This window comes from Vigna radiata, chromosome 1 (genome assembly GCF_000741045.1).
Source record: "Vigna radiata var. radiata cultivar VC1973A chromosome 1, Vradiata_ver6, whole genome shotgun sequence".
In the NCBI taxonomy this organism is placed as follows: domain Eukaryota; kingdom Viridiplantae; phylum Streptophyta; class Magnoliopsida; order Fabales; family Fabaceae; genus Vigna; species Vigna radiata.
This window is the reverse complement of record NC_028351.1, coordinates 16,358,400-16,372,102: the sequence shown is the minus strand read 5'-3', so window position 1 is coordinate 16,372,102 and position 13,703 is coordinate 16,358,400. Positions and strand designations below refer to the sequence as shown.

General features: G+C 32.5%; 1 protein-coding gene across 1 annotated transcript; it reads right to left on the bottom strand.

Annotated features, from left to right (window-relative positions):
- Positions 1-6,710: 6,710 nt before the first annotated feature.
- LOC106775014 (chlorophyll a-b binding protein 6A, chloroplastic) lies at positions 6,711-8,835 on the bottom strand. The gene is made up of 4 exons (XM_014662041.2): positions 8,571-8,835; positions 7,864-7,966; positions 7,253-7,541; positions 6,711-7,029 (listed from the first exon to the last, which is right to left on the bottom strand). The coding sequence occupies exons 1-4, from the start codon at positions 8,759-8,761 to the stop codon at positions 6,878-6,880; spliced, it is 735 nt and encodes a 244-aa protein (XP_014517527.1). The 5' UTR covers positions 8,762-8,835; the 3' UTR covers positions 6,711-6,877.
- Positions 8,836-13,703: the final 4,868 nt, after the last annotated feature.

Sequence of the window (13,703 nt, the reverse complement as noted above, 5' to 3'; positions counted from 1 at the left end):
CAAGGACTTCAAGGACTTGCTTCAAGATATTATTAAAGATGAAACTTTATCATGAGGTAACCATCAGTTATTCTTTTAGAATTGTCAATAAGAGGGTTAAAGAACTAAAAAATAAAACCAGTAGCCAAAATTGACTGATAAGTTGTTAATACTTTATCATCTTGAGATACAAAATTGGTTGTAATTAAGTTGACAAAATTTGAGTTAAGAATAAACATGATCCATTTCCTAATTTGACTTGTTTAGAACAATTATTGTTTGCTTTAGAGGTATCATTTGCAAAATCATTCATAACATGGTGAGAAGCCTCATTGTTAGGGTATCATAATGAATTAGGCACAAATGAAACGGTGGAAAATTGATAAAAATGTCAGAGTGGCTGTAGTAGAATGGTTAGCATGGAATAACAAACTAAGAGGGTTTTTAATATAAACGTGTGCCTTTTAATTTCTTCTCAATTTATCTTACTACGCAAATAATAAATATAAATAAAAGAGTAAGGTTGAGCGAAATTTGCACAAATAATTTTTGTACTGGTTCAGATCTTACCAATCATACGTCCAGTCGCTTATCTCAAACCAAGATAAACAGTTCACTAAGCACAAAAAAATTACAAATTACAATCACAAATAAACAATTTGTAAGAGTTTAGAAACCACCTCTCTTGATACCACAAGAGATGAACCTGCACATCCTTTGAATCTTCACAAAGGATGAAACAACTCCTCCGAATACTTCACGAAGGATGAAACACCTCCTCCGAATACTTNACGAAGGATGATCCTCTTCCAAACACCTCCTTAGACGCACCAAGGATGAACCAACTATTCCTCCGTCACCGTAGTCGCAATGTACCAGCACCACAGACAAGAGTTTCCTTAGCTGAGCAAGAGCACACTATTCTCAACGAGTTCTGAGTATTTGAGCACAAGGGAAGAATTGTTGATGATGGATAAAAAGAGCCTATTTATAGACTCAAGCAAATACTCTTCCATTCTACGAAACTGGCCATTTAACGCTTTTAATCGATTAATATTACTGTTAATCGATTAAATGAGTACAACGGCTAGTTTTTCAAAAACTAGGAAACTCCAACGACTAGTTTTAATCGATTATTCTAAAAATTAATCGATTAACTAATCGATTAAAATAGGTATTAATCGAATATTTCCATACCAGTTGAGTTTTCAGCACCGGTAATATTTTAATCGATTAATACTTCATTTAATCGATTAAAACCGTGCAGTATTGATTATGAACAACAAATATAAAATATGAAGGTACAAAAATCAAAACCTACTACAAATCTAAGTCTTAAACATTTAAACTACAATTATTACAAAAGCTTTTAATAACAAAAATAAGTCTTCAAAGGATCTTCATAAATCTTGATATATTTTGACTTGATTTGGGCATCATCAAAACTTCATCTTCATCATTTTGCTAACATTCTCCCCCTTTTTTATGATGATAAAAACTCCTTTAAATTAAAGCTTTTAGTAATAATCTCAGTAAAAACACAACTTATGGAAGAAAAGAGCATTAGAGAATAATAATAAGCTTTAAACATTTTATCCCCCTTTTTTATTATAATTAAAAAGTTGTGTTTCATGTTCTCCCCCGAAGATAATACTCCCCCTTAATAAAAACATGTATGCATATGAGCTAAATATATTTCAAAATTAAGGATTTATTTAAACATACACAATAGGAGATTTAAAAAAAATAATTTTAGGATAAAGAACTTTAAAAAATCATACTTTGAACCATACAAGATAGAAATTTTAAAGCATAAAAAAAATGGCTAAATTTAAAAAAAAAAATGCATAAAATGGATCAAATAAATAAAAATGCAATCCTAAGAGATTTCTAAAATTCCTAGATCTCTTCTAATGTTACCCCTTTAGATATGTCTCCAAATTCGTAAAGATAAATTGTTGAGATCTTTGTCTTAAGGATTGTCATCATTTTTCTCTTCTTTTGTTGTCTTCTGCAAGCCTTCATTATTACCTGCATCTGATTCAACTGACTCAAGAGGTTTTATCTCAAGGTCCACAAATTTTTCAAAGACAACATGCTTGGAATAAAATTTTCTCAAATTTTGTTTTTTTTTTTTAAATTTAAATGTTAAAAAAAAAAAATTTTTTAAAAAAAAATTAAAAGTTGAACATGGTCTTTTGGGTTATATAAAAAAATAATGAAATCATTTTACAACCCAAACATATCTACCACTTGGAATACCATAATGCTTAATTTTACATTTATTTAAAGTATCATCCTTTTTCATACAATAAAAGCATGATATAAAGTTTGTGTTCCTATAAGCTGTTCCTTTTTCTACCCATGTTCTACGGGTTCTATTATTATGCTTATTTTTAATTTTAGGAACATACTTATTTTTAACAACCTTATTTTCATTATTTTTATTGCATTCTCCTAAGGTTGTGTTGTTTAGTAGTTTCTTAAAATTTTCGCAAGATGCACATTCATCACTACTAGTAAATTTACCATTTTTAAAAAATAAAACTTTATTTTTCAAATCTTTATTTTCTTCAAAAATATTTTCAAAATTTAATTTTAAATTTTTATTTTCTTCAAAAATATTTTGAAGTTCTGATTTTAAATTTTTATTTTCTTCAGAAATATTTTCAAAATTTAATTTTAAATTTTTAAAATCCTTTTTCAATTTCTTATGAGCTTTATCTAATTTTTCAGATTATACAATTAAAGCAGCATAAGTTTCATGCAATTCACTTTCACTATATTGACTATAATTATCAGAATCGCTAAATGTACTTACTTGGCTTCTAGCGTGGTCTTCTGCTACTAAACAGATGTTTGCCTCTTCATCAGATTCGCTCGAATCAGAAATTGTTTCATTGTCATCGTCCCATGCGATGTAGGCTTTCTTTTTCTTGAAGAATTTCTTTTCTTTTATTTCTTCATTCTTATTTTGATTTGGGCAGTCAACTTTTAAGTGCCCCCTTTCTCCGCAACCATAGCATCTATGTTTTGAGGAGGATTCTTGATTTTCTTTCTTTTCGACTTTGAATCTTCCTTTGTCTTTTGATTTCATGAACCTGTTGAACCTTTTTATCACGAGTCTCAAATTTTCTTCATCTTCTGAGTCTTCATCTTTTATTTTGTTCTTGCTTCTTTCTACCTCAGATTTTAAGGCTAGACTCTTTTTCTTTGTTTTTGTCATTGCTTCTTCTTCATCTAGTCTTCCAAGGTCAAGTTCATGCTCTTTCAAATTTCCAAATAATGCCACCATAGTCATTATATTGAGATTTTGTGACTCAGAAATTGCAGTCACTTTTGGTTGCCACGACCTGTCTAAAGATTTCAAAATTTTTATATTAAGTTCATCATTTTCGAAAGACTTACCTAGTCCAATGAGATGATTAACGATGTTTATGAAGCGTTTTTAAACGTCTGATATTGTTTCTCCTTGCTTCATCCTAAACATTTCATATTCTTGGATCAAGGTATTCTTTCTCGCTCTTTTTACATCATTTGTACCTTCGTGGGTTACTCTTAGTACTTCCCACATTTCTTGAGCAGTCTTACAAATAGAGATCCTATAAAACTCATCAACGGTTAAGGCAGATGAAATAATATTACGAGCTTTTACATCGTTTTGAAACCTTTTCTTTTCTTCTGCAGTCCACTGAACACAGGGCTTTGGTTCTTGCAAATTGTTAGTAGGAACAGACGAACCAGATGCAATAACATCCCAAATCTCACAATCAATAAACTCAATAAAAATTTGCATTCTAACCTTCCAGAATGCATAGTTTTCTCCTGTGAATAAAGGTGGTCTATTGATAGAGGCACCCTCTACAAAAGTTTGATATGATTCTGCCATTTGAATAACTATCAAATCAAGCTCTGATACCAATTGTCAGAGCGGCTGCAACAGGATGGTTAGCGTGGAATAACAAACCAAGAGGGTTTTTAATATAAACGTGTGCCTTTTAATTTCTTCTCAATTTATCTTACTACGTAAATAATAAATATAAATAAAAGAGTAAGGTTGAGAGAAATTTGCACAAATAATTTTTATACTGGTTTGGATCTTACCAATCCTACATCTAGTCGCTTATCTCAAACCAAGATAAACAGTTCTCTAAGCACCAAACAATTACAAATTACAATCACAAATAAACAATTTGTAAGAGTTTAGAAGCCACCTCTCTAGATACCACAAGAGATGAACTTGCACCTCCTTTGAATCTTCACAAAGGATGAAACAACTCCTCCGAATACTTCACGAAGGATGAAACACCTCCTCCGAATACTTCACGAAGGATGATCCTCTTCCAAACACCTCCTTAGACGTACTAAGGATGAACCAGCTATTCCTCCGTCACCGTAGTCGCAATGTACCATCACCACAGACAAGAGTTTCCTTAGTTGAGCAAGAACACACAATTCTCAACGAGTTCTGAGTATTTGAGCACAAGGGAAGAATTGTTGATGATGGATAAAGATAGCCTATTTATAGACTCAAGCAAATACTCTTCCATTCTACGAAACTGGCCATTTAACGCTTTTAATCGATTAATATTACTGTTAATCGATTAAATGAGTACAACGGCTAGTTTTTCAAAAATTAGAAAACTCTAACGGCTAGTTTTAATCGATTATTCTAAAAATTAATCGATTAAAATAGTATTAATCGATTATTTCCATACCAGTTGAGTTTTCAACACCTGTAATATTTTAATCGATTAATACTTCATTTAATCGATTAAAACCGTGCAATATTGATTATGAACAACAAATATAAAATATGAAGGTACAAAAGTTAAAACCTACTACAAATCTAGGTCCTAAACATTTAAACTACAATTATTACAAAAGCTTTTAATAACAAAAATAAGTGTTCAAAGGATCTTCATAAATCTTGATATATTTTGACTTGATTTGGGCATCATCAAAACTTCATCTTCATCATTTTGCTAACAAAAAAAATATAGGTATTGAAATATTGGGCGTTGTTGGCTTACATGGAGGAATGTATTTCTTGATTGAAAGTTTGCCAGTAGTAAGAGTAAGATGTTCCACCTGGAAACATATTGACGATTGTTGGAGAATTGTTGATATATAATTTCCTAATCCACCAAAAGGATCAATATTATCATGTACTTCACTATTAGAATTTGACAAACTATCATTTTTATGCTTCTAGAACTACTAAATTTATTGATTTCTCCCAATGGGTTTGTAAAGTATTTTGAGGATGAATCCATTACAGTTGAAGTTGGTTCAAACACTTTGAAAGTGTCAAAGTGGTGCAGCGGAATGGTTAGCATGAACAACAAACCAAGAGGGGCAGTGAATTGGTTTCTTATCGCAATTTGTGGATTTAATAATTTTATCGTATTATTTAAATTCCTTAATAACAATTTAAAACAAATAAGAGAGTAAAGAAGAGAGAAATTGCACAGGTGATCTTTATACTGGTTCAAATCACAAAGATCTTACGTCTAATTGTTAATCTCAAAAGAAAATTAACGCTTCACTATTACAAACCAACAAATTGTTACAATCACAAAGAAAATAACAAAGTTTAAAGTTAGAACACCTCTCTTGTTACCACAAGAGATGAAAATCATTTCCCTTGAAACCCACAAGGGATGAACACCTCCTCCGAATGCTTCACGAAGGATGAACACCTCCTTTGAATCTTCACAAAGGATGACAAGATTTAACTCAACAATAACAGCAACACTCAATCACCACTCCCATAAAAGTTCTCGCTTTATGCCAACACCACGTTCTTAAAGCCAAACCACAAAGGTTACGTGAACCCTAGAACACACTTATCACAACACACAATAAAACATATAAGCTTTGGGAAATTCAAGTATTTCATATGTTAGAATGAGAGTCCCAATTCAATTTATAGAGATTTAATTCAAGGATACCTCAAAAAATCCGTTGTCAGCTATTTAACGCGTAATAATCGATTATCCACTTTTGGTAATCGATTATGGATGTAATGAATGCACAACAGTCAAAAGTTTGATTGAAAATTCTCATTAATGCTCGTGATAATCGATTACTGCAAGTCATCATCGATTAGTGACAATTAATTAACATTAGTTGGTAATCGATTATCTTGAGTGAAAAATGGTGATTTTAATTACCAATAAATGATTTTCATTATTCCTATTAATTTTCAATCAATGACTGTTATTCTTATTAATTACTCATTAATAACGGTTATTATTCAGATTAATTATCAATTAATTATTATTCATGACCGATCCATCATTTAGTCATTAGCTGGTCGACCACCTAGTCCTTGGTTGGTCGGGTGGTCATAGTGTGTGATATATATATATATATATATATATATATATATATATATATATATATATATATATATATATATTAGTGTTAAATCCATTATAGAAACCCATATGGTTGGAAATACAGATCTAAAGTTTTTGACAATTTTTGGAACATTGAAAAGGACATGAAAAGTCGATATTGCAAAACATATTGTTCGAAATCATTCTACTTTAATTTTATTGTTTCATAATGTTATTTTTCCTTTGATTTTCGGAAACTAATAGATATAACTTTTCCATCGTAAATTGATTTTCTTTCTATTCTCAACATGTTTCCACACATGCTATAGCTTAGTTTGAAGCATATTTTATGCATTGTTGGACATAAACGTAATGCAAATTATCAACTTGACTTGGAAGTTCTTGTTTCACACTGAGTCGTCAAAATGAGATTCGGAACATTACTTGTTGGAAGTATAATTACTGCACAGGGATACCAACATAGCCAGATCTGATTGATTACAAATTGTTTCATGGAGTTATACAAGTAGCTACTAAAACAAATAGTGGATTTTTCAAGGCAAAATCGATTGTGGAATAATGATGTTTCCGATGTTGTTGTGCCATGGGTCAGCCAAGTGAGTAGCCAAGTTCTCCAAAGGTCCAGTGCCAGGATAAGCTGATTGTTGAACAACGAATCCCACAAAAGCCAACAAAGCAAGACGTCCTATACATTGGACATATAACAAATTAGGCCAATTTTATATGTAACAACAAAAGATGTTCTTTTAAACCAGTGTATCTCAAGGACTAATTGTTAAGGATAATAAGATTCTTTTAGGAGTTAACTTCAACCTCTAAATGCTTATCAACACATATCATATATATGCTGAAGAAACCTTAGTAAGATCAAATAATTGTTATGTTATGATACGGCTTACGGTTCTCACCATTCTTAAGTTCTTTGACTTTGTATTCATGGAATACTTTAGGGTCCTTGGAGTATCCCAAAGGATCAAAAGCACCACCAGGGTATTTCTTCTTCTCTGGGTCTTTCTCCATGCTCCTTTGGTGCTCCACAAAGGAAATAGCAAGGAATTCAATTACCAGAATGGTGGGTAGTGTGCCCCATGGAACTGGGTTTCCTAGGTAGGTAGCTTGGCCACCAGGAACTGCAGCCCATTCCTGAGCCTTTACCCAGTTTCCTAAGCCCAATGCCTCCGGAACCAAAATCCCTGGCTGCACCAATATATAAGAAATGTGTCATTTGACATTTGTTTTTCCAACACCAAAATGCAAGAAACATTAAGCAGAGGTTTATGGTAGCTAGGTAGTGCTTAATAGGCATGCCAAACAAACTATGCACTCAGTCAGTCAAGTTAGCAAAAAATGTTTTGAATTTGAATGAAAGTATAAGTAAATGTATTATTTACTCAATTAGTTATATATATATATATATCCTCACTTGAGTGAACTACTTGTAAAACAAAACTTATAGCAAGTTTCTGGTAGTATATTACAACAGAGAAAACAAAACTGTTATTTCAAAAGAGACACTTACAACAGCAAGCATGGCCCATCTGCAGTGAATGAGTTCTGATTCTTTGAACCTCTCAAGATTCTCTGGCACTTCACCAAGACGAAGAGGGTCGAATCCAAAGTCACTGAAACAAAACAAAGAGCATATAACTTGTATTATGCACATATCAACATCAAAACAAAACCAGCAAAGCATTCAAAATCACTAATATCCTGTTATTGGCACACCAAAGTGATTTTTTTCACCAATCTGCATTTAATTTTCTTACTTTCAATTTTTAAATTTAATAAAATCAATGCACTTGTAAACGTTTTACTTAAAAATATACCAGTTTTAATTTGTAAAGATCAATAGATAAATAAAATTTAATTAAGAGTTACTTCTTTAGGAGTTCGTATAGTTTAGATGAGTGTCTGAACACAGTCCCATGTACACTAAATGCAAAATTATTTCTGAAAGAAAAAAGTAACTTTAGTGTCACAATTTAAAAAAACTGTTTTAATTCCTTAAATTTGAGAAAAGATGTTTGAGTCCTGAGTAATAGTGAATTTAAAGAATCAATCCTGTATTTTTCGAATATAAAAGACAAACTTTCTAAACTTTGAGAAACTGAACCATGTTCATGTAATGTTTCAGAGTAAATGTATATTTCAACAAGATAACATTTTTAAGACATAATAAGTTAAGATTATTGTACTAAACCAAAAAGAGGAGATTCTGAGACATACCCTGGTGCTGAACCATCAAGATAAGGGGGTCTAGGCTGGCCAGGCATCCAATCAGCAGTCATGGAAAACCTAGAAGAGACATTGGTGCCAAAGCTGGATATGGGGACTGCTGAGGCAAACCTTGATTTTGAGGAAGAAAGGAGAGAAGGGAAAGCTGTGATAGCAGAACTCATCAATGTGTTGGCAGCCATGCTTTGGCTCTGAAGAGTTTCTGAGAATTGGTAAAGAGTGTGTGAATTGGGGAAAGACAATGTTGGAATGAACACAAGAGTGGTGAATATAGGAGAATGGTGTGGATATAGGCAAATCCAAAAGTGGATTGCCATTGGGTGATGATGTTAGGAACAACATGTTATTGGTCCACGTTGGTGTTTGTCCATCCGTTTTGATTCATGAGGTGGAAGCATTTGTGGATATTAAGGAGGGGTGTGTGTGGTGGAGGTTACATGTCAGATACGCAAAAATCAGTGAGATTGGCTGTGCTATACAAATGGGTTTGTGAAGGGTGATTTCAAGTTGAAGAAATAAAACTTGTCGTTAGTTGTGTTGTGTGCGTAATTTCAAGTTAAAGATAACATAATTAAATTTTGAGTTACTTAAGTAAAATGTAAATGTGTATATAAATATAAAATAAATGTATATATTTTTATCATCTTATTTATTAAAAATAATAAAATAGACAAGTATTGTTACTTAATTAATATTTTGGATATTACAAAAGTTGGATAATAACACCTTTTGCAACAAGAAAAATGTTTAAATGTTATTTTTTGAAAGCATAAGGGAACAGTAAATAGAATATAAACCCACAAAGGAGAATAAATTATATAAACATTTCATTTTATAAAATCCATCTTATTACTCTTGAAATAAAGTGAATTCTATCATGTATTAAACAACATCCTCTTATTTTATTAAACAAATTAATAAACCAATTCTACATCCAAATGAAACAATAATTAATAAACCAATTCTACATCCTAATGAAACAATAGTTAATAATTCCACATATATTATAGTTGATTATGAAACATGAGTATAAAAACAGCGTATAATATTAGTATTTTTTGGCCTTTAATGTCAAATTTGAGATAAACGTCATACAAGGAGACATTAAATTGATCTATAATTTAAAAAATTTGACCTTAATTGACATCAGACATAAAACAATCTGACGTCCCCAATAGAGCACATTGACGTCAAATTCTGAAAATGTTTCGTCGATCTTCTTCCATTATGGTGAATCAGTTGGGTGTTGAAGAAGATTATCGCATTTTCTTCCGCCAACGTGTCATTTAAGGTTCTTTGCATCTTCTTTAACAAAAAAAAATTGTTTCAACCTAGGTATTATAGGCAAATACTACATCACCTTAGCAGGTGCACCATCATTGCCTTTATCACCAGTGTTTCTGTCAATTTTCTTTTTAAACCGTGATAAAGCACATGTTGGACAAAACTTTAGGGAAGCAAACTCCTTTGTGTACAAAACACAATCATTAGGACAAACATGTATCTTTTGATCTTCCAGACCCATCGGACATAAAATTTTCTTCGCCTCATAATTACGAAAAAAGTAGTGTTATTTTCTGGAAACATCTCCTTCAACAACTTTGTGAAACTTTTGTCGGTCCATCCATTCCTTGCTTTTAAACTAAACAACTTCAAGGTTGTAGACAGACATGTAAAATTGGAGCATCTTGGATACAACTCTTGCTCTAAATCATTTATAAGAGAATCATACAAATTAGCCCTTCCAAAATTGTCATCACCAACATCACGTATCATGTCCTCTAAATGATCACTCAACCATTCTTCCACATAATTCGTTCCTCGTGAAGTTGTATGCTGGTCTAATACTTCTCCTTGCCAAGTCCAAACAGTATAAGTTCTCATTATACCGAACATGAATAGATGGTCACACATATTGCCTAAGTCTTAGAGTATTTGACTAAGACAATGAACACAAGTACAAAACTATGTCCCATTCATAGAGTTTGCATCTTGATCAACATATTGCAAGAACTCTGAAACTCCCTTTTCATATTCTTCACCGATGCAACGTTCATTTATCCAACTTCGATCCATACTATGTTCATAACAAACATCATCGGTCTCAATTTTTAACTCTCACAAGGTTAGGCCTTACCCATTCAAAAAAATTATTTTTCATAATTTGCTAACATGATAAATTTGATATGATTTTGACAACATTTCGCGTTGGTCTCTGAAATACATGATATGAGAGTGGTGAGGGACGACCACAATGAAATATGCATCTAGAGAACAACACAAATAATCTGAACCAAAATTTTATCAAACTTATCCATAAACTCCAACGTATATGATATAGCAAATTATGAAAAATAATTTTCCCAAACTGTTCGATCAGACAATTCTAAATTTAATACAAACTATTAAAAGATTAATCGTTTGTGTTAAATCTCAAACAAGAACTAAGTTTCTGATGACTTGGGCTTAAGCCCATCAAATAATCAAGGCCCAATTACTAGAAGAATGACAAAAGGGAGTTAGAAGGGCTAAAGGAGCTATTTATCAATTGGAAGCTAATGGATCCAAATTAGCCACTCCAAGCCCATGAAGGTAATAAAGTGTGTTCAAGCCCATGGAGAGAGCTAGCAAGGAAGGCCAAAGCCAATCTGGTTGAGCCCAGCGCAAGCTGTAGAGTGCCCAACGCCTATTGAAGGATCCTTGGACAGTAGCACGTGTGACGCCTCCAGCACGTTTTCCACACCTTCACCACGTGGCAGCTGATCCAATTCATGCAGTTGATGATCAACCTTGCTTGTAAGCACCACGGGTGAGCTTGGATAATCCTACAAATCCAACTCCCCTCCACTTTGTAATCACTTTTGGGAATTGTAATGAGTTTATGCTGAAGAATTCATTCCAGCACCTCCTTACTCTGAAAGTCACCTCCTAAACCCATTTCCATCTTCATCTCCAGCTTCCTTCCTCACATGGAGGACCATCTAAGTTGGTTTCTAAACCACTCCTTCACATAGACCAAACATCAAACACCTTACTTACATCTAACGCTTCCACCGCTAGCTTGTTTTCAAGTTCTGTAATGATGGGTTCGTTCTCTTTGGTCAAGCTGGATATCTAGGCACCTTTGTTGGAGTCATCAGTTTCACTCAATGATTTCATACTACAAATATTTTAAAAATTTAATCAACAATAAATTTCCAAAATTCAAGCTAAAAAGTTTACATAACATGACAATCATAAGAACACAAAAAAAACTTAATCATGCATAATAGACTAAAAATCACATATCAAATAATCACATCTTCAATAACCAATAACATTTTAAAACTAAAATTCATATATCCAATAACTAATAACTAATAACCAAAAACCAAAACCCAATCACATATATATAAAAACTAATAAGCAATATCCAACCAAAAAACTAACCTTCTTCAAGGAGTTAAAAATGGAGTGGAGGGAAATGGAGGAGTGGGAAAACGTTTTACAGGCATCACCAACGTTCAAAAATATGCATAATAACGTCCTAAAATCTCCACCCAAGAACTGCACCAAAAGCCAACGAAAACGCATTTTAATCGGTTCAAATGGAAGATAATTCATCAAAACATAATGTAATCAGAGTAAAAATTATTTTAAATGGTGTAAATGGGCGAAAACCATACTTTTATAGCAATGACTGAGGAGAGAAACAAGAAGAAGAAGATGAACAATGGTTTCGCATAACTGTTGTTCGCGCTCGCGGGTGGGTGAAAGAGCAGGGCATAAGATGTTAGCTGCCCACCCAGCCGACATCTAATTGCTTTAAGATGTCAGCCCCCTCCAAGCCATCGTCTAAAGCATTAAAAAAAATTATTTTGGCACTTAAAATTAGCCTTTTTTGGACCTTTATGACATTCGTGGTTGGGGTAGCCAATGTCATATTTGAATTGACGTCAATGCCCTTGTAGTTGACGTCTAATTCTAATCAAATAGTGTCTTTTCAGTTGCCTGCGCAGGTCATACCATGTTTAGCGCTCCTACAACCGACATCTAAGAGTAATTTGACATTGGGGTCCCCTACGTTCGATGTCTAATTTTGGTGATTTAATAACAAATTTGACACCGATCATTTGTTACGTCGTATTTGTTTATATTAGACATTAAATGGGTGACATTATACACATTTTTTGCACTAGTGAATAATTATAATTATTTTTCTAACATGAAAATGTTTAACTACATCAATAATGAATTAATATTGTTTTTGTAACACTCCAATTTATAGGATGCCATAGGTTTAACAAAAACCGAATATTTATAAACATCACGAAAACGTATTTTTCACAAATCTTAATATTTAAACTTGCGAAAACAAATCAATTTGCATTATTCCAAAAGCCTTGCTTAATTACATAATTTAAAATAATGAAAATAACAAAGGAATCGAGATAACTTCAAATTACATTATCTCAAAAGTCTTTGCTAAAAGAACTTTTAAAGAAACCCAAATCTTTTCTCCCATCATTTCTTACACCTATCGTGCTTCTGAAACATCTGCAATATCATTTGCTCACGTATAATAGATTATATGATCATTGTCGATAATGTCATCTTCACAAACACATAGTATGAGATAAACTACCGATAAAACAATCATAATACCAAGATACACACATACTGATTATATCAACAATAATCAAACACCTCATACATAGAAGTAATAACAATAGGATTCTTAATCCTCTAAACATAAAAAATCAATCATATCCGATTACTTGCTCCCCGAGCCTCGACCATCCATCCTCGACCCTTGATGTCATCACTAAAATTTCTCACATAGACCCTTGGTTTATCCACTTATCAGAACCTATGCTAACTACCTACTATAACAACTACAATAACACCACTATCAACATAGCATCACCTGGAGCATCTCCAACACTATGATCATCATCATAGATACACCACCATCATGACTATCTCGGTCATGACTCAATAGAAACCTAATACTAAGAACTTGTTCAGGAACTAATAACAAGTATGAATATACTCATAAAACTCAAAGAGAATCCAGGAAAGCCAAAACATCAAAATCTGAAATTTCACACTAGAATTGGATAGGTCTGACCTTTGCTCAATGTT